At 40.2% G+C, this 22085-nt stretch overlaps 1 protein-coding gene across 1 annotated transcript in view; it reads left to right on the top strand.

Annotated features, from left to right (window-relative positions):
• wdfy3 (WD repeat and FYVE domain containing 3) overlaps window positions 1-22085 on the top strand; it is a 226536-nt gene that overhangs the window by 199080 nt on the left and 5371 nt on the right. Inside the window, exons 43-62 of the mRNA XM_042340146.1 lie at window positions 846-1014; window positions 2296-2459; window positions 5566-5714; window positions 6318-6438; window positions 6547-6632; window positions 7214-7294; window positions 8176-8230; window positions 8952-9071; window positions 9257-9374; window positions 9722-9828; window positions 10168-10321; window positions 10874-10965; window positions 12100-12312; window positions 13333-13480; window positions 14531-14685; window positions 15833-15991; window positions 16777-16956; window positions 18928-19110; window positions 19647-19749; window positions 20464-20829. Coding sequence (XP_042196080.1) covers window positions 846-1014; window positions 2296-2459; window positions 5566-5714; window positions 6318-6438; window positions 6547-6632; window positions 7214-7294; window positions 8176-8230; window positions 8952-9071; window positions 9257-9374; window positions 9722-9828; window positions 10168-10321; window positions 10874-10965; window positions 12100-12312; window positions 13333-13480; window positions 14531-14685; window positions 15833-15991; window positions 16777-16956; window positions 18928-19110; window positions 19647-19749; window positions 20464-20829 — 2923 coding nt within the window. The remainder of the gene's footprint in view (window positions 1-845; window positions 1015-2295; window positions 2460-5565; window positions 5715-6317; window positions 6439-6546; window positions 6633-7213; window positions 7295-8175; window positions 8231-8951; window positions 9072-9256; window positions 9375-9721; window positions 9829-10167; window positions 10322-10873; window positions 10966-12099; window positions 12313-13332; window positions 13481-14530; window positions 14686-15832; window positions 15992-16776; window positions 16957-18927; window positions 19111-19646; window positions 19750-20463; window positions 20830-22085) is intronic.

Genomic DNA, 22085 nt, shown 5'->3' with positions numbered 1-22085 from the left:
TTTACACTGTGCACTAACAGGCTTTCTTGGGCTGGAGTCTCACCCGAGCACTTGAAATAACATCATTGCTAATATTGTGTCCTGTGTGATCTGAAACATGTTGTCACCAAATAAGAATCAGAACAACACAATGTGATTCCTTTGCTCTTCCTTCTTATCCCTGACCCCCCCCCCCAAAATGAAAACAGCTTTATGTATAAAGTATATACATATATTAAACTGTTCTTTGTTTTTTAAGTATTGTTTTACTATGTGGTTCATTATAATGTCATTTTTAAAAAAAGTACCAAGTCATATTACAAGAGAAATCTTCAGTATATTTACGATATTTAATCGTTATTTTGAAAGCTGGTTATCATTGAATCCAGTTTGGCTCTGTTGATAGCATTTTTGTCTGGGTCAGAAAGTTCTTCAAGCTTTCTGGCTTCAAGCCTCAATCTGAAAATTACACTCGTAACTTCAGAATAGTGTTCAGGCAGTGCTGCGTTATTGGAGATGCTATTCTTTGGATGAGGCATTAAAGATCCAACAACATTATTTCAAATTACTGATCATGTCCTAGCTGATTTTCTTTCCTTCATCCAAGTTAACCTAGAACACGGAGTCAGTCTTCCATCACATTGCTGTTTCTGGGAGATTGTTTGTGTAGATGATCTTCTTTGTTTACCTACAAAACAGTCACTGCACTTCAGAGCAGTTAAATGAGCGAGGCGCTTTGAGCCTGTTAAACGTGATGAGACACTAGTGGCAAATACAGGTATTATTCACTTGCTATGAATGTGGCGACCTGATTAAAAGTAATCTATGCCTTTAAAAATAAATTGCAATGTTTGTTGCTGTTACAGAAACCTGCTCGCTACCGTAGAGCTATAAGCTACGATAGTAAAGAATATTATATACGACTGTCTGCTGGAAACCCAACTGTGTATCCGGATACAATCGAAGAGAGTTCAGAGGGTGAAGCCACTCAGCATGAGCTAGAGCATGGCGAAGACACCATTGCAAGAGTCAAAGGTCATAACCATATTTCTTCTTATAAATACTGTACATTTATAAAAATACTCAACAAATAGTTAATTTCAGATCAAGAGTGTCCTGAGATATCAATTTTCAGTTTAATTGAAGGGAAAAAAAGGTTTGGTATCACTGTAAACATGAAAGGTAAATCTCCAGCAGTTAATAGTTATTATTAAGGCATCTCTAAAGCCTGAATTGCTTCAGTTATTTATATTATGCAACTATGGCACTTTAATCGACTGAACAGAAATAGTCAAGGAGAGATGCTGAGAGCTCAATAAAAATGGGTAAAGGTCAGACCCACTCCTGAGCCAGGGGTACACAAACCACCCACTGGGGGTGCATTACACACACACACACACACACACACACACCACCCACTGGGGGTGCGTTACACACACACACACACCACCCACTGCGGGTGCATTACACACACACACACCACCCACTGGGGGTGTGTTACACACACACACACACCACCTACTGGGGGTGCGTTACACACACACACACCACCCACTGGGGGTGCGTTACACACACACACACCACCCACTGCGGGTGCATTACACACACACACACCACCCACTGGGGGTGCGTTACACACACACACACACCACCTACTGGGGGTGCGTTACACACACACCACCCACTGAGGGTATGTTACACACACACACACCACTCACTGGGGGTGTGTTACACACACACACACACACACACACTGGGGATGAGTTGCACACACACACACACTCGCTGGGCTTGAGTTACACACACACACATTGGGAGTGAATTACACATACACACTCACTATCGGGATGAGTTGCACACACCCACACACACACTCACTGGGGGTGAGTTGCACACACATACACACTCACTGGGGGTCAGTTGTGCACACACACACTGGGATGAGATGCACACACACACACACACCTTTGTTACACACCTCTGCTGACAATTCAGAAAATTGGCCAGGGAGGTCTTGAAGGAGGCTATGAAAGTTATTGAAGAAATGTAATAAAAGTTTCCTTTTAATGGACTTTCAGTATTACCAATAACTCTGCACAAAGGATATAATCAATATTGTTATTCGGACCTGAAATTTTCAACTGTTACCATGGTCTACTTGTAACTAATCACTTATCGGTTGCACAGTTTACTGTACCCTCCAACTACAAATGACATTCAAACTCACATTATGGATATACTGAAATAGTTTACAGTTTGCCTCCAGACTATGGTTTTCTTTCAACGTGTAAATGAACATGAAGTGTAATTCTTTAGGAATTGTGAAGCCACCTCTGAAACGTTCCCGTTCTGCTCCCGACGGTGGAGATGACGACAACACCGAACCTTTCCTTGACCAGATCTCTGAGGGAAACTCGATGGACGAAGAAGAGAAGACTGACAACCAAACTCTGCTACGGTTATTAGAGGAAGGAGAAAAGGTAACTTTCCCCTACTACTGTCCTGGCCTGTACACAACAGATGAGGTAGTGTTGTTGAATATCTTGAAACCAAACTCAAAATACTGAGGGGGAAATTATCAAACAGCGGAGGATTGGGCACTTAAAATAAATTGAAGGTTTCAAGCTTTCTAAACCAAATGAGTGTAACTCCACCCTGATGGTATCTGTGCTCACATGCAGGAAATGAGCAAGATAGTGTGTACCAAGTAAAGACTGGTTTAAGTTCAACAGGCCACTATTTCCCCACAGGCTATGTACTTATCATGGGCTTTAACCCATCGTTTGATCTTCTGAGGGAAAGTTGTGCAAAACACACGGCCCATTCTTCAAAGGCTTCTGAATAATAACCAATTGTCACCGTTTGACCTTGGACTCTTGTACTTTAATAAAAAAATCACCACCTAAAGCACAGGAGCCATTATGTCCTGCTATTTTCTGAGTGTTCTAGTAATACTTGTTTTGTGATACCAGTCCTCCAGAGTGCATTGGGGAACTGCGAAAGTCTAACCAGCTAAAATCGCATAGCTTGAAAGCTTCCTGTGGCTTGTCCAGCAAGGATCACCTATCCCTAGGGCTTTGGCTTGCAGAGTCAGTGGGAAGCTAAGTGGGAAGAATCTCTGCCCCCAATGATCATTCTGCCCCTCCAAATGCTGCCAATTTGCTAAGCTGGTTGATCACGCTAGAGTACTGCTGACCTGCCTGGCGCAGAAACCAGACTAGTGAGACCGCCACAGAGAGTCGGCTCAGCTCCGACCATTTCAACTCCAAGGAAACCTCACTTACTCCCCTCCTGAGAGGGAGACCATTGTTGCCACCAGACTAGAAACAGTATGTGGGGTTATTTTGCAGATTTAAAGAATTTACAAAGATTTACAAAGAATGTACAGCGCGGAAACAGGCCACTCGGCCCAACCAACCCGTGCCCATGTTTATATTCCACACATGTCTCCACCCATTCCTTACTTCCTGACATAGCCGCCTATTCCTTTCTCCCTCATTAGAGGGTCCAGCTTTCTCAATGATAAGAGTCTCTATTTTGTTCCAAATAATTAATGTCTAGGACGAAAGCTTTTTTTCCCCTGCTAATAAATTATTTGTATAATGTAACATTCCTCCTTTCAACTTGTGCTTTTGAAATGCCCAATTTTGTTGTTTATATATTTTTATATAAAGTTCACAATTGACACAGGGAAATTCAATGCATCAAAGGGCTGGTTGGAGAAGTAAAAACAATACAGATAAATTGGATAAAGTTGAATAATATTCCCTCAACTGAGAAAGTTAAGGGTGTTCTAGTTGAAGTCTTTAAAATAATAAAGGGAATTTACTAGACAGATTGGGAATACTTTTTACCTCTAGAAGCAGAATTCTCAACATGGGGACAATGATAAACATGGAGCAAAGAGGGTTAAAAATGAATCTAGAAAACAATTTATTGATACAAAGGATTGTAAAAATGTGTAATCCAATCCAAAGGCTATCAATTGAGATGTTTCAAGAGAGAGAGAAATATTTGAAGTAAGCATTTGGAGGAAAGAGATTTAAAAAATAACATTGCTCTTGCTCAAAGTAAAACCTTTCTCAAAGCAAACCTATAATGTTTTAATAGATAACTAAGAATGGTTACAGGGTTGTAACACAATCAAGTGATCTGATAACCTCACTAGGACAAAGCTCAAATGGGTTATACATTCCCTCAAAAACTTTAAATTGTGTTGCATCTTTAAATACCCCTATCCTGTCCCGACCCCCACTACCACCATCTATTTTCATTGAGTGCAATCTACCAGTGTTTTTTTTCCCTCCCCCTGTCTTTATAAGCAAGTGTGCAGCCCTTGGTTCTGCTGCTAATTTCTATCTTTCATGTTCATATATTTTACTGCTAACCAACTGAATGAGGCCTGTTGGCTTGGTTTACTCCACCTTACCTGTGTAGGATCAGAGTACAATGTTGTAAACCGATACCTGGTGATAACTGGAAGTTTTACACCAGAATAAACTGTCTTGTGACCAGAATTTTCATTATCTCGTATTATGTTGCAATTGCAATTAAATGCTAGCCTTTTTTACCCCAAATCGTACGAATGTTCATTACTAAATAAAGTACCCTGTTGTATCTCCTAATGACAGCACTGTATTTAGACTCAAGTGGCTCAGAGTCAAGCTGGCTCCAATAACCTATGAGTGAGAATGACTCTGACCTTTGTATTAATCCTTTAATCACATTTAAGCTGTTTTGCAATATTTTTACATCTCTTATCTCCATTTAACACAGAAGGCAATTTAGTACACTTCATTTCCCCTTTAAATTTACTTTACTATGTATTTCAAGGAATAGCCACATCTAAAGAACCATAAAAATTTACAACACAGATCATTTAACTGATCACGTCTGTGTTGGCTTTCTGAATCAGTCCCATTTACTTGCCTTACCTCCATAACCTTGTAAACTACTCCTTTTTAGATTTCCCTCTCGGAAGTTAATATAGACGGTGTCGTAACCACCGCATTGGCATAGCATTCCGCATCCTAACAACCATAAAAAAAATCCTAATTTCCCCCTTTGCTCCCTTGATAATTATCTTAATTTGATGCCCTTTGGTACACTGCCTTGACGCACTGACCTGAGGAAATAATTTCTCATTATCCACTCATTTTTAAAGAACTCCATCATGTTTCCCCTCATCTTTCTCTGTTCCCATGAAAATTCCTACCTGGACCATTTGAACCAGAAATAAAAAATACTTATTAGCAACAGAACCCAGCTCAGAGCCATAGGGATGTGATCACATCTGCCAGCCCCAGTAGTGAGGTTTCATCATTTGTTGGTATTTTAATTCCAGTCACTGGAGATTAAAATGCCATACTCAGGTCTTTCAATTCTGTCAAATGTGAAATCTTCTGACAAGGTTGTTTGTGTGGAATGTCACTTTTTAATGTGCATCATTTAACATGGTGACATTTCAAGCTGTGTAAAATGAAACCAATTTTATTAGTTACTATTTTAAAGTAAATTTATTATAAGCATGTGAAAACCCTGTATATTTTGTCCTGTCAAATCAATAAATGTCTTGTGCGTTTATAGATTCAGCACATGTACAGATGTGCCAGAGTACAAGGACTTGACACCAGTGAGGGGCTCCTTCTGTTTGGCAAAGAGCATTTCTATGTGATTGATGGTTTCACAATGACTGCCACCAGGGAGATCCGTGACATTGAGACATTGCCCCCAAAGTGAGTGTGCCTTTTTAAATTTCGCTGCAGTAAATAATAATAATAATAATCCTTGCCTTTGATTTAGAGCCTTATTACATCGTAAGACGTCTCAAAGCACTTCACAGAATATACTGTAAAGTAGGTAGACTGTGTATTTTGTGGGTGAAATATTGACCACATTAGATCTTAGGCAAGTTTCCTTACTCCACACACCTCTGTTTACCTAGCAGTAAGTAGGAACCCGGTTGCTATTCAATTGGCGGATTGCTTTCCGGGGGTAATAATCCCTCCAAAAAAAAGATGAGCCAAAAAAATATAGTTTGAGCCCAGACCAGTAAAAAAAAATCCATAACCATTTGCCAGGTTTTGCCCACAAAATATTCAGTCACTCCACTTTATAGTATATTCTGTGAAGCGCTTTGAGACGTCTCAACGACTTGATAAAGCATTAAATCAAATGCAAGTATTATTATCATCATAATATATCCAACGCTTATTACTTTATGTGGGTACTGCTTGCGAGTACCTACATGGTGAAATTCATCCGTTCCGGACTGAGACAAAGTATATTGTGCTGTTCTAATTGGATACATATCTGAATTTCTCCGGATGTTTTTGCAGCATGCATGAACCCATTATTCCCAGAGGAGCGCGGCAAGGACAGAGTCAGCTGAAGAGGACTTGCAGCAAATTTGCATACGAGGATATCAAAGAAGTACACAAGAGACGCTATCTGCTGCAGGTTGGGATCATATTGTAGACAATCTTTCTCTAATGTATATATAGAAATATTAATTATTTACATCTCCTTTGCTAAAAATGTTATTCCTTTACGAATGATCTCTTCCAGCCTATTGCAGTTGAGGTTTTTTCTGGCGATGGGCGGAATTATCTCTTGGCTTTCCAAAAAGGGGTCCGCAATAAAGTGTATCAAAGGTAAAAAAATATATATATTTCTGTTCCTTTGTCTGCAATTAAATGCATCATTGGTGAGGGTTCAAACCATGAACCCGTTTAAAATTGGAGAAAAATTTGTAAAATCTGGAACCAAAGGCAAGAAGATATCTTAGGATTTTACCCTTCTACTGCCAACTAGTCTTGAAAGACTTCCCCTTCACTGGGATAACCAGTTCTGTATATTTCCAGATCTTATGTTTCCTCACACCCTCAAATGTTTTTTGTTTAGCCCCAAATTTTACTGTAAAGCTGCAGAAAAAAATCTTAATTCTGCAAAGATTTACAAAGACAGTACAGCACGGAAACAGGCCACTTAGCTCAATCTGTCCGTGCCGATGGAATTCACATAAGCCTTGTCCCATTCCTTACTCCCGTTCATACCTTCCAAAATCCCCCTTTCCTCACCTGAAAGTCTGGTTTCTTATTGAAGGCATCTATTCTTTATCTGTCTTTAACTACTGATTATTTTGTGACTAATAAAACCCAAAGGTTTAATAGTTCTTGGATAAGGGGAAATGTTGCAAAATAGTGACTATAATTTACTAAATTATGCATTTCAGATTTTTGGCTGTGGTCCCCTCATTGACTGACAGTTCTGAGTCTGTGTCTGGTCAAAGGCCCAATACAAGTGTGGAACAAGGGTAAGTAAAGCAGGCCTAAAGTTCATTATTGTATCCTAGGGCTTCCACAGGCCTTCATTCCTTGTTTGTTTTTGAAATGGTGTAAGTTAATGCAATAGAATTGTTTTTGCACATGTCTTACTGATGCATATTTATTGTACAAGCCCACAACATGGATTCTGATCAGAAATTGAAACAAAACCTTGGCCCTGTTTCAGAAAGCCACTAAAGTTATTTTGCCTGATTTTCCTCAATAAGTATAGAATGTCCAAAGGTGCTGATGTGATGGTACAGACGGGATTCTTTAACTTGATGGTTATTTCTGGAGGTGTGGTAGCATTCTGTAAAAGGGATCCGACATGGCAAAAAGATAGTCGTTATAAAGTATCTTTATGTCTATTTTACATTTATTTAAAATTCTTCCAACACTACGCCAGTGCTCTGCTTGCCAGACTACTTACCCGTTCTCTACAAAAGCTGCAGACAATCCAGAAACTGCAGCTCATGTATTTTCCCACATAGGTTCTGCGAGCCTATCACCTCCATCCTTGTCTGGCTCCATTGGCTACTTTCCCCCAAAGTTCAAGATCGAGTTCAAGATCCTCATCCTCACTTTCAAATCCCTCCACGGTCTCACCCCACCATACCTGTGCGGGCTTCTTAAACCATACCTACCAAGCCACTTCCTTTTAAATAAATAATAATAATAAAATTATCATAAGCTAATAATAAAAATACTAAATAAATGTTTTTCAGTAAATTCATATTTTTCACAGAAATGAAAGTAATTTTAGATTTGTGTGGATTAAAGGAGTTTTGTCTAGGATATCTTTTTGGTTTGCATGTGTTTTTTTAAATCTGTTAAGTGTAGAGTATTAATAGTCATTTCTTTCCATTCCCAGATCTGGCTTACTTAGCACTTTGGTTGGAGAAAGGTCTGTAACACAAAGATGGGAGGTAAGGAAAAAATAAAAAATGATGGTGAGAAAAATCATTTGAAAGTGATTTATGAAAAAAGAGATTTACAGCAATAATGAGGAGGTTTTCATATTTCATGAAGATGCCACAAATGGGACCAATTGATATGAAGAAGAAAAAATTGCATTTTTTCAGCACCAGAATTATTCTGTAGTCCGCCACTCAATTTAGTCCATGCCATGGTTATATTCCACTCAAGGCTACACACCTCCTATTTCCCTCTTCTATACTCTTCTTTTCTCTCTCATGTACACATCAAATTTCCTTTTAATTACATTGATGCTTTTTGCTTCAATCACAGTTTACGGCAGTAAGTTCCACATTCTCACCACCCTCTGCGTAAAGACGTTTCTTCTAAACTCTGGTTTAGAGGTACTACTGACTATCTTAAATTTATGCCTCTTCGTTTTGGACCCTCAAACAGAAAGTGGAAACAGCCACTCAACGTCCACTTACTTACTTAGTTACTTACCTAAAGTATGATATGAGGATATGATGAGGGACCCAATGAATATGATCTATATCTCACTTCTGGCAGTTGCTATAATTTGTTGATCAGTCCATTTTTGAGCAATGATTTACACTTGTTTGCTAGACACATTCTTTCATTAAATTGTTGCAAGTAAATGAGTTCATTACAGAGAATCTTTCAGACATGACAAAAAGCTATGACATTCCATTTTTATGTTTCCTTCCTCAGAGAGGAGAAATCAGTAATTTCCAATACCTTATGCATCTGAACACATTAGCTGGCAGATCCTATAATGACTTGATGCAGTATCCAGTCTTCCCGTGGATCCTTGCAGACTTTGATTCAGAGGTACGGAAATGTTTGAAATCATGTTTCATAAAATGTTCTATGTTTATGGAGATGGTTTGTACCTTTTGTAGTTATCTGTCTGGGATTGTTTAATGTTTAAAACATCAAAACAGATATTTTACTTCTGATTTTATTTATTCCCAGTCCCAGTTTATACTTAAGAATATTTCCTTTCCCTACTGTAGGAACTTGATCTCACTAATCCCCAAACATTTAGGAACCTGGCAAAACCGATGGGAGCTCAGACTGAAGAGAGATTAGCTCAGTATAAGAAACGATATAAAGACTGGGAGGATCCTAATGGTAAAAGAATTTACAAAAGTAGTTAAAATAGCAATACTATATTTGCAAAAAAGTTGATGTTTTAAAATAAGTGAATTTTTGTGCGTATATCTCTGTATATATTTGTATGTAATTGTTTTTCTGACCTGTTTCGGTCATTTTTTTTGTCTACTTGTTGGATTTTGGAAAAATAATATTCAGATAGCACTATTAATGAAAGAACAATCCTTTTTTAAACACCGAATGCTAGTTCTATATAAATTTGATTCATATCAGTGTTATTTTGGGTACCATTTATCTTTTAATATTTGTTGTTAATTTCCATTATTTGATTCTGGGTAATGTCTGTCTGTGTCAATTATATCTAGGTGAAACACCAGCATATCATTATGGAACACACTATTCTTCCGCCATGATTGTAGCTTCTTACTTAGTAAGAATGGAGCCCTTCACTCAAATCTTTCTCCGACTTCAGGTAACGGGACTATTTTTGTTCAGCCGGCTGTGTTGACATCTGCAGAAACCCACCACCATATGCAAGAGTATTCGAATTAAACAGAGGTCCAATACGCAAGAGTATTCGAATCAAACAGAAGTCCACGCATGCCGCCTAGACAAGGAAATTACCATGTTTGGAATGGAATGCACACTCCTGTAAAACGTAGCTGCACCATTCTGTAAATTTCTGCTTTTCAAGATAGTACACCATCTAGCTTCAGAACTCGGGGAGTAAAATGCTATTTATTGTTGTCTGGTGAACTGTAATCATATGAATTACTCTGTGTCTGTTGTCTGTCTTTCCCCCCCTCCTCAGGGCGGTCACTTTGATCTAGCCGATCGCATGTTTCACAGTGTGCGAGAGGCTTGGTATTCAGCCTCCAAACACAACATGGCGGATGTGAAAGAGCTCATCCCAGAATTCTTCTACCTCCCAGAGTTTCTCCTCAACTCCAACAATTTTGATCTAGGTGTGGCTACATTTCTTCTGTCGAAGAATATAAAGTATTGAAATTCGGTACATTAATTGCATGCTAAAACTGCGCTCCGGGACTCTACCCAGTGTGGAGAGCTCTATATAAATGCAAGTTGTTGTTGTAAAACTGCAGCAAAACTGGAAGTTTAAAAAAAAACTGAAATTGTTAAAAAAATACCGAAATGCTGTAAATCCACTGCAAGTTATGGGCATGAAATATTTGAACCGTCGTGCCCTAAATATTAACCTATTTTTCTCATTCGGATTCTGATTGATCCACTGTGAATTTACAGCATTTCTGGTTTATCTGAGATCTTTTTGATTCTTCTATTGGAAAAATAAATCTGTCTAGTTTCAAAATAGACTGTAACATGCTTTCAGTGGGATTTTGATTTTTCCACATTTTTCAGTCTGTCCCAGAGCAGAAGTCTGTAAGGCATGTTTGGGAAGACACAACTATTGTAAGATTAGATTTTAATGTCTAACCGGCTGAAAAGTGTGAGAATGGACTTCTGTGACATTGCATACTGCTATCTTCTGCCCTCAGGTAATAAACAGAATGGTATTAAGTTGGGAGACGTGTTACTACCACCGTGGGCTAAAGGGGACCCGAGGGAGTTCATCAGAGTTCATCGTGAGGTACTAGCAGTGCTTTTTTGACAGTCAAGTTAGTTTATTGCTTATTGTAATCTTTTTAGAGTTCAAAGTATGTTATGTTTGTTAGGCTGTATTCATGTTAAATGCTGGATTTCCCTATGGAAGATGTACAGGGTCATCAAAACGTCATGATAACTACCTTGTTATCTATACAAATGTATATAACATAATTTCTTTAAGACTTATTAATTGTAATGGTATCACAACTTTGTTGTCACCGTGGAGAACTGTAGAAGTTCACAGCACAGAAGATAATTCGGCCCATTGTGTCTGTGCTTGTTCTTTGAGACAGCATCTATTCAATCTCATTTTCCTGTTTTTCCCTCATACCTCTTGAGATTAATCCTTTCTAGATATCAATCTAGTTCCTGCTTAAAAGCTAATGTGGATCCTTCTTTGACCACTGCACCCAACAGGGCATTCCATATACTAACAACTCTCAGTGTAAAAGAAATCGTCGTAATCTCCCCTTTGCTCCCTTTTCTACCTGTCTTAAATTGATGCCCTCTACTCATTGTCTCACTGACCAGTAGAAATATGGCAATATGTAGTAAATCCTGCAAAGAGTTTTAAGATGTCCTTGAAATATAATGTTATCCAGGTTCCAAGGATAATGTCCTGCTCCTCAACATAATGTCCTTGATGTTTGAAGTCCACGTGAACAAGCAGACGGATCTCAGTTTAACATTTCATCCAAATGATGTATTCCAACTCTGGTTCCCCAATGACAATAACAGAAACATGATTGAATAAGTTTTCATCTTGGTACTGGATGGAGTTTCTTATGTTTCCCCCAGTGCATCACCTTTAAGCCCCTTGTCCTTGTCTTCAAATGCCTCCCCAACCTTGCCCCACCCTAACGCTTCAATCTCGTAGGACCCACATTCCCTCCACTCCAGCACCTCCAGCTGGCTTCATTACCCCAGGCCCACTCCACCGCTCCGTTGGTGTGTGAGCCTTCAGCCTCTTTGCCCCTTTCTCTGGAACTCTTCCCCCAGAAGCCATCCACCTCATCCCTTCTCTCTCTGCTTTCCAATCTTGTCTGGCGACATATAAACAACCCCAAAGATTTGGCTAACCACTCTCTAAGCTATAATAATCGGCATTTTCTTCCAGGCTCTGGAATGTGACTACGTCAGCTCCCACCTGCATGAATGGATTGATTTGATATTTGGTTACAAACAACAAGGCGTTCCTGCAGTGGAGGCAGTCAATGTCTTCCATCACCTATTCTATGAAGGCCAGGTGGACATATATAACATCAATGATCCACTGAAAGAAACTGCAACCATTGGCTTCATCAATAATTTCGGACAGATTCCCAAACAGGTAGGAACATATTTTCCCCAGATTTTTCTGCAATTTGTAGATTCTAATTATCTGTGTTTGCTTCCAAACCCCCCCCCCCCCCCCCCCCCAGAAAAATGAGTGATACCTCTTCCGGCCGCAAAACAGTTAAAAGCGGGAAGGCTGATTTATTCTTGCTTAGTTGCATTGGCTGGAGACTGAACTGAAGCAAGTCTTTAAATATTAAACACCTGTCGGGTGACCTAGTTTTTAACAACATTACAATTGCTAAATGGTCCCTAAAAAGTTGGTGGGCAGTCAATTGGACCTCCCGAATTTTAAAAAGAACTCAAATTAATTCACCCCCTGTTTCAAATAAAGCAGTACTACACTTTGGTTTGTTCTATTTTTAAATACCATTCTCCCATCTCACATATCCCCTAATCCTCTTTGATGTCAAAAATGTATCAAATGCCCTCATAAACTGCCTTCCCAGACAAGCCTTGCCACATGTTTGCCGCCTCTGTGTAAAGTAGAAGGTGTCTGCTGAGGATTTAAACAACAAGAACAACAATACTACATTTGTAAAGCGCCTTTCAGGTCAGGAGGACGTCCCAAGGCGCTGGAAAGCACTTTGGCACATCCTCCTGATGTGAAAGATACTATATAAATTTCACCCTTGCCCCTCTAAATTTGAGATCATTATCCTTTGTTCAGGATCTCTTCACCATATTGCATAAGGTACTGGTTGGAAAGCACTCCGATACACTACCCCGCATGAAGTGCGCTATACAACTGCAAGTTGTTGTTTTTGAAAGTATCAGCTATCTTTGAAAGTTTTGCTGATTTCACACGATTCTGGGCTTCATGAAGTATTTCAGCAACTTAGGATTCAGCAATCAGATTTCTGTAATCACAGCATGAATTAATTATGGTAAACTCCTGATATATCATCACTCCAAGGGTTTTATTATCAGGAGTTCACTGTATCTTGAAATGAAAACCAAATGAAACCTATTTTAATGGTGTTTAAACAGATGCATCTTTGTTTAATCTTCACAGCTATTTAAAAAGCCTCATCCACCAAAACGAGCTCGTAGCCGGATAAACGGAGAATCGTCTGGTGTGCCGTCCTCAGTCAGCTATACCTCCGACAAGATCTTCTTTCACCATTTAGATAACCTAAGACCCTCTTTGACTCCTGTTAAAGGTGAAATGTGATCATTGTTATAATTTAACAGTGGATACAGTTTAAAACAGCCAGTGGTCCCTTTCTGTTTAGGAGAGACGTTGTTTAAAATCAGACAATAATAATAATGATGATGACTACCGACAAGTTTAAGCTATCCAGATTGTAGCTTGTGTTGTATTACAATTTACGGCTTTCAACTTATAGCAGGAATTTCTACAAAAGAATTTCAACAAAGATGTTGTATCCATCATTATTTTGCTCAAGCCTTTTGAGCGTTATTTGTTTTATATAGTGCTTACAGTACCTGTTGTGAATTTTGACCTAGTTACAGTGAGCGATGGAGAAATGTGCCATTTCCCAGCTCTAACATCTAAGCTACGCAGTGTTGACATTGAGAACTCCCAGGACAGTCAGAGGAAAGTACAGGGATCTCTTCTGTGATGTGACAATATGCCCAGTAAAGAACTTCTACTACTATATTAATTGAGCTTCCAAATTCCCACACGTGTCATGAAATAAGATTCTCAGCATCAAATTACAAATAAGATAATTCAGGTTTAGGTTTGTACTGTGGTTCATGTCAATCAGAAACTGGTTTACTGCTGTTGATAAAGAACATGACAAACCAACTGAAACAGGAGGGAATCTCTTGTTTGGGCTACATTTGAGCAAGGATGATAGGGTGTTCTGGAAGGATGAGATAGATCGAAAGGCCTTCTTCATCCAAACCAATCTGGTGAACTTGTGAACCTAGACTATAGATCAGTGATCTAACCGCCATTTCCTTACTTACCACATCCCCATCTACAGATACCGTCAGTATGCTTCTTGTTTGATCTAGTAAGGTCACAAATGCAGCTCTGCCCTCGGATGACAATGGTGAGACCTGGTACAAATGTTGATCATTGATAGTTTGATTTAGGGTATCCGAGTTGAGAGGCCGGCAATGAAGTATAAAGGTCACACCTTCTTGTATTTTGCCTTTTGCATTTTTTCGTGTCTAAATAACTCCTTGGTCTGTCTTTACACGCAATGTTTAGAATAACTCAATATCTTTGTCTGCCGCAGAATTGAAGGAGCCAGTGGGGCAGATTGTTTACACGGATAAAGGTGTTCTCGCAGTGGAACAACACAAGGTTCTGATTCCTCCCACCTGGAACAAGACATTTGCCTGGGGATATGCAGATCTCAGTTGCAGGGTGGCAAATTATGAATCTGACAAGGTCAGTAACTACAACGACAGCAACCCTGAATTGGTTGTTGTTGCTTCTCTTATTATACACTTAATAGCAATTCCCTGTGAAGTGCAGAAGTTGTTGGTCATATATCAAAAGGAAGAATTATTATCTGAAAGAACATTGTACTAGGAACAGGGCAGGACGACCACAAATGCCATTACTATTGCTCTCATAATGCATTAATTAGCAAATGTAAAAGCAGTGAGACTATAAATGTTGAGGCCAGTGGTTAAATTTCAGATAAACATTTTCCATGGTTTAAGTGAATGCTTACGATCGCTCATTTCAGCTTCATTCTATCAACTTGATTCAAAATACATTTAGATTGAAAAAACAATGGCGGTTCACAACAGCATTCACTCATAGCAACACAGTCACTGACCAGGATCCTCCTGGTATCCACAGTACATCTTGCCCACCAAGGGCGACTAAAAGTCTAGGGATGTGATAAGAGAAGAGAGTTTATCTCAGTATCCTGGCCAATAATTCCCCAAATAAATTTGGTCACTCACTCCATGGTTATTTGTGGGACATTGCTATGCACAAATTAACTGTAGTGTTTCGCCCACAAAATACAAGAGTTTTGAGGTGTCACAACAATGTAATAAGTCCAAATGCATAACTGGAGGAGGGGAGCCAAGAGAATTAACAATTACATTGTACTGCGGCAGCTGATCTCCAAACTACTCCTAGAACTGACGTGATGTGTTCGTTAAGATTAGTTCAGTTACCGACAGTGAACATCAGTAACTTTGTCAGTGAGAAGGTTTATCCCATTGCTAAATTAGAGAAGCAAGACACAGAAGTCACCAGTGTCAGCCCAAATGGTGTAAAACCAACAAGCTAATATAAAAATGTACCATTTCTATTTTGATACCTCACCAAGCTTCTTCAGGGTGATTCACTGGTCATTAAGAAATGTATTGATCCTAACAGTGTGAATTAATCATGAGATTTTCCTATTAAAAATACTCGGATCATTCAGGCCAATACAGTTATTGACTAGCGTCACTCACCAAAACATTTCCAAAGGATTGGATGATCATCTTTGGTATACTTAAAACCACATGTACATTTTCACCAAACTTAACAGTTTAATCGATGCTTAACGTTTTTGTTCTTCCCTTTCCAGGCTTTGGTAGTGTACGAGTGCCTGACTGAATGGGGACAGATACTGTGCACAGTTTGCCCCAACCCTAAGCTAGTTATTACTGGAGGAACAAGTACGGCCATTTGTGTGTGGGAGATCACCACTTCCAAGGAGAAAGCAAAAGCCCTGACCCTAAAACAGGTAACTGTTTTAATAATGCAAATTGTAATGCTGTTCGTTCATTACGTGCTCTGAGTAACTTAGTGGATAAGTGGTTATGTCATGGTTAAACTCTCCTAGATCCACTGCACCTGTCTTAGTTTTTAAATCTCCCTTTAGAGAGCTTCAGAGTGGAACATTAAACTGTATTTTCTAAATTGAGAGTGCGATAGGCAGAGATTTCCTATGTAGAATATCGGGATCTACATATATACATAACAGTATTACAGAGCGGGGTTTTTATTCAGACTTCAATAAGTACGAATTAATACTTATTGCAGAATGAACAGGGAATAAAGATTATAGCTGGGGAAATTCCATTCAAGCAGTAGTAATGAAAAGGAACTACAGAAAATCAGTTTCCAAATTAAGACCGAATTTAAGACCTTTTTCCAAGTTTTAATAAAATGGCCTTAAACCTAAGAACATGGGGATTTCAGATCCTCATTGGCTCTGAGCTGATCGGGTTCCCTACAGATTATGTCTGGAGTGACAGGAGTGCTGTAGTACCACAGGGTGATGAGACATTGTTTTTTTTACTAGCAGCTTCCTGTGTGGTAAGTCTACATCAGTGTCCTAAAATGAACTTGTTGATGCAGATATATTTTTAACATAAGTGGTAAAAATACAAACAGGAACCAAAGTTAGCTCCGATATCTTCCAGCTTTTTTTTTAGGTATCCATGCTGTTTTCTGATTTGGCCATTTGGCAACAACCTTTACAATAAAAACCCAGTCGTAACGCTGCCTTTATCTCTTGTCTTTTAGGCACTCCACGGTCACACAGATACAGTGACTTGTTTAACTGCTTCATCAGCCTACCACATCATCGTCAGCGGGTCATGCGACCGAACCTGCATCATTTGGGATTTGAATAAACTGGCATTTGTGACCCAGTTGCGGGGACACAGGGCACCGGTGTCAGCGTTGTGCATCAATGAGCTGACGGTAAGCGCCGTATTGCCATCACAGCCATTCTCTGACCACCATGGGCTTTTGCAAACTGAATGTAAAGGTTTTTTTTTACCTGTCGTTTGCTGATCTGTTAATAAGCAAATGGAACACCTTTTGACATTTGTTGATTTGGTCAATGGTGAATAGTGTAATCAAACTGAACGCTTGAGATTTCTGATTCACATTCAGAGCTGTCATCTGCTAATGTAAACAACTACTATTTACGGCACTATGACAACTGGAGCGTGACCTTCAGCAGCTCAGAAAATAGTTAGACAGCTCCCAAAAAGGAATGCTGTCTTGTTTTGGGACCAGATTGACACAGCCCGACAGTTCAAACCTATTTTAAAATGAATTTGCAGCCAGCCACAAATCCAGGCCTCTGTATTCACTGCTCCTGAGCTGACCATTAAGGGGCAGGTAAATGGTTGACCCATTCTGTTTTCCCTCCCTCCCTGCAACTGGCATTGATCAGAAAAATCCTCTGGACATAATGCAAATCCTTGATTATGTTCACAGACATCCTTTCAATCACAAGGGAACAGACTGTTGAGATTGAATTTCTTGGTGAATGTGTGGAATGGATCAGGCAGGGAGGCAGTGGACGAATTTTGTATCAACAAGTTCAAGAGAGGAATTGGACAGCTATTTGGTAAATTAATTGATTGAGGGATGTAAGAGAGAAGAGTATAGGCTTACTAGTTTTTTAAACTTCAGGACTGACCAGACATTCATCATATGCAGGCTTGACTACACCAACTCTCTGCTTGTAGGATTACCCACTCCTCCCTACACAAGCTGCAGACTACCCTGACCTCTGCAGCTCATGCCCTTTCCCACACTAGGCTCCACAAGTCTATCACCACCATCCTCGCCTGGCTCCAATGGCTCCCCATCCCCCGGTGGATGAAGTTTAAGATCCTCATCCCAACTTTTAAATCCCTCCATGTTCTCAATCATCCTACCCCTGTGACCCCCTCAAGCCCTGCAAACCCGCCTGTTCTCTCCACTCAGCAGGCCCCAGCTTGCTTCAGGTCCCCCCACCCCGCCAGTCCCACCATCTGTGGTTGAGCTTTTAGCCTATCTGCCCCTATTCTCTGAAACTCCATCCTAAAGTCCCTATATCTTGACACTTCCCTTCCTCCTTCAAGATCTGCCTCAACACCATCCTCCTTAGCTGGGCATCTTTCACCTTTGCCCCCTGGGTCCCACCCCCAGCTCAGGTCCAAAACCTTAGGATGTTCTCCTGTGAAAGGAGCTATATAAATCTAAATTTGTTCTTGTGTTTTTTTTCTGGTACCGTACATGAAACATGTTCCCAATTTTGTGGAAATGTACATTATTTACTTGAACTGTTTACTCTGAGTTGGAATCAGGGCTGAGTTTGTTGGATTAAGGTAGGAAATGGCCTTAAGAGATCCAAACTAGCCTTTCGAGCATTTTAATGTTGACGATGCAACGTTGCTGACTGAAACCATTTCTGATTGATATTCCGAGCCAAGCTGTGTTGGTGCAATTTCTATAGGGGATAGCAAGCTGTGCGCAGTAGCAGAAATGAACGAACACCTTTATGTCTATGTTGTGACAGTCTAAAGATGTTGAATCTGGCCTCAGAGTGGCTGAAGATTGCTTCCAGGGGCTGTTTGATTGAAGATTTCAATGGCATTGCTGTAATTTGCCAGCAATTTGTATAACAGCACAGACCAGAGTTGTGTCACTTTCAGACTGAACTCTTTGTCCTTCAGATCCTGTCAATAAGAGTTGCATGAATGTAATGTGAGGCACTTTAATATTCATTCTGATCTCACTGCTTGAGGTTGTATAGAGAATCTTGATAAATTTAGTATCAGTAGTTTTACCTCCGTTCTCAGATATTCCTATAGTTTAAGTTGTTTTTATCTGTTTGGGGGTCAAAATGTCTTCCCTCTCTGTAACTTATTGCTCTTTCTAACTGATTTTGAACAGGGAGACATTGTCTCTTGTGCTGGCACCTACATTCATGTGTGGAACATCAATGGGAACCCGGTGGTGAATGTCAATACCTTCACGGGACGCAGTCAGCAGATCCAGTGCTGCTGCGTGTCAGAGATGAATGAGTGGCACACACAGAATGTTATTGTCACAGGACATTCAGATGGTGTGGTCAGGGTAAGTACTGAACTCTGTCTCAAATACGAGAAGAATTTCCTTAAACATTGCCTGAGGCACAAAACACTTGAGTCAGTAACCTTTAAAATTATTTCCTAAATCTTCAGTGATTTTTTAAAATCGGAACCTACACAATAGACACTAAAAGCAAACAAATCTTCTGAACATGAATTGAGCATCTTCCCCAATGGTTAAATGCGTTTATCCAGTGAAAAGCTAAGTCGTGCACACTGGGCAAAATTGCAGATTCATTTTCTAGCCTCTGCTGAATCAGCAGATCTCAGCTGATTTATATAAATGTAAATTATATGACGTGGCCTAAATGCTCTAGGTTTGGGTCCTGATTCCAGCAAAGGCTTCTGATTCCTGCTGAAGGACTGCTATCGGAATTAGACATGGTTGATAGCTGGTTTGGGTTCAATTATCATTTTTCCTCCTTATTAATTCCCACCCCCCAAGGTGATTACAGAATTATTTCCTGCTGTTCTGCACTTGCCACATGTTTCTGTTAACCTGTGTAATTCTTGCTTCTTTAGTTCTGGAGAATGGAGTTTTTACAGGTTCCAGAAACACCAGCTCCCGAGGAGAGCGGAGAGCTTTCTGAAAACACCCAGGAATCTTGTGGAGTATCACAGATAGGTAAGAGCAGGGTGTGGTATATAGAGTTAATTAGGTGTCAGCCTGGCTCATTTGGTCAGAAAGCTGTTGGTTCAAGCCCTATGACTGAAATTTGAAATACAGTCCGAGCTGAAGCTCTATACAATGTGGGGTATTGCTGCATTGTTGGAGGCTTCTGATGAGATGTTAAACTGAGGTCTTACCTGCCTATTCAGGTGGGCTTTAAAGATAGCATGGCACTAGTCGAAAAGAGAGGATTTTTTTCAGTGTCTTGGTCAACGATCCTCCAGATAACATCGGTCATTCACTTCATGAATGTTGTGGGACATTGTTGTGCACAAATCAGCTGTTGCGTTTGCCTATAAGTATACTGACACTACACTTTATATGATGACATGTTTTGAGAAGTTCTCAACATTATAATAATAATTCTTGCATTTGTTATGGCACCTTATTACAGATGCTGTATATCAAGTGAAAGGTTTAATATTAATTGCTGTATTTATGTAGAAACCTGAATTGTACGAATAACACATTGAATATAACAGTTTTAGTTCTGGTTGATACACTTGTCAAGAAAATACTAATAGAAATGCAATAACATTAAACTTGGCTGTTTCAAAACCCTGTAGATAATTAATGCACAAATCCATATTTGCACTCTTCTTGCCTCTAACTGTAGTGAAAGACCATGTGCTTTATCTCTCCCATTATTATTTAATATTTGCCATTTAGGCAGAGAAGCCCAGGATGAGGACAGTAGTGATTCAGACCTGGATGATCAGAGCAGCAGCCAAGATCCCAAATCCAAGCAAACTCATCTGGGTTCCGCGGGACACAAGGCAAAGGGGGTGCCTGGCAGATCCGCCGCAGCATGGCTGATAGATGGGGAGGAATCGAAACGCTGGGCAGATCAGCTGTGTCTGGATGAGAAGGACGGGTTCGTCTTTGTCAATTTCTCAGAGAGTCAGAACAAGCCATTGTCGCAACCTCAACCACAAGCTCAAATGCAGAGTCATCTGCAGCAGTATCACCAACACCACCCACAATCCGGGCAGCACGGGCAGACTGAAGTGCGTCATCACAACATGCTCAGACTAGGTAAGTGTCTTCATCTATGTGATCCACTTAACCTCTTCAACTAGTTAACTCTTCTTGAGAATTTCAGCAGATTGAAATGCAATGAGAGAAATCTTTTTGACTGTATTGGCTCGTTTTTCCAAGTGATTTTCTTCTAAGTAAATGGAGTCTTGTTGCATATTGGTCAGAGCACTCGCCTCACAAGCCAGGGGACCTGGGTTCAATTCCCAGCAGGGCGAAACGTTGGGCAAGTTTCCTTGCTCCACATGCCTCTGTTTACCTAGCAATATATAGGAACCCAGTTGTTAGTCGATTGGCAAATCGCTTTTCCGGAGGTAATAATCCCTTTAAAAAAAAATGATAATTTGGTCACTCATCCACGACTGTTTGTGGGACGCTGCTGTGTGCAATTGGCTGCCGCTTTTCGCCCACAAAATATGCAGTCGATTCACTTTACAGTGTATTCTGTGAAGCGCTTTGAGACGTCTCGAAGACCTAATAAGACGCTATATCAAATACAAGAATTATTATCATAAATAACAAATCTTTTTTTTGTTCTAAATACTGTACAATCTACTGCTGTAAATTGGAGTGGACCACTCACCCAAATTCCTTCATCATAGCCGTCTCATGTTCTGGATCTCCCAGGCTGCTAATTGCGTTGGTGGTGACAGGAGGGGGAGGATCTGCTGAATTCAACTGATCGGACCTGCTACTGCATGATAGTAGAGAAGTTGGGCTTTGCAGAGATTTGGTGCATATCTCGCCTCGAGTCACAGCTCCAGGCAACGGTGCCGGCCTGTCCACCAAACACACTGTCCAAGTTCAGGAGGGGCTGGGTTTGTTGTGGTCACCTATTTGCATTGATCCATCTCTGCAGGCTTGTAGAATAGGTGGATGGGGAATGTTCATCTTGAGCATCATCATGTGTTTCACCTCGTGCATCAGCCTGGCTCAGTAGCAGTAGTAGCATTCTTGCCTCTTGAGTCGGAAGGTTGTGGCTTCAATCCCACGTTAGCATTTGGGATCACATGACACTCCAGTGCAGTGCTGAGGGGGGTGTTCCATTGGTGGAGGTGCTGTCCTTAGGTTGAGACATTAAACCAAGTTCCCATCTGCCTGTTGAGGAGGACATCAAAGAACCAATGGTATTATTCGAAAAGAGAACAGAGTTTCTTCTGGTGTCCTGGCCAACAATCTCCCAGATAAAATTGGTCACTCACCGCATGGTTGTTTGTGGAACATTGCTGCATGCAAATTGGCTGCTGCATTCGCCC

The sequence above is a fragment of the Callorhinchus milii genome, unplaced genomic scaffold, assembly GCF_018977255.1.
Source record: "Callorhinchus milii isolate IMCB2004 unplaced genomic scaffold, IMCB_Cmil_1.0 Scaffold1, whole genome shotgun sequence".
NCBI classification, from domain to species: Eukaryota; Metazoa; Chordata; class Chondrichthyes; order Chimaeriformes; family Callorhinchidae; genus Callorhinchus; species Callorhinchus milii.
This window is presented reverse-complemented; position numbering and strand designations above follow the sequence as displayed.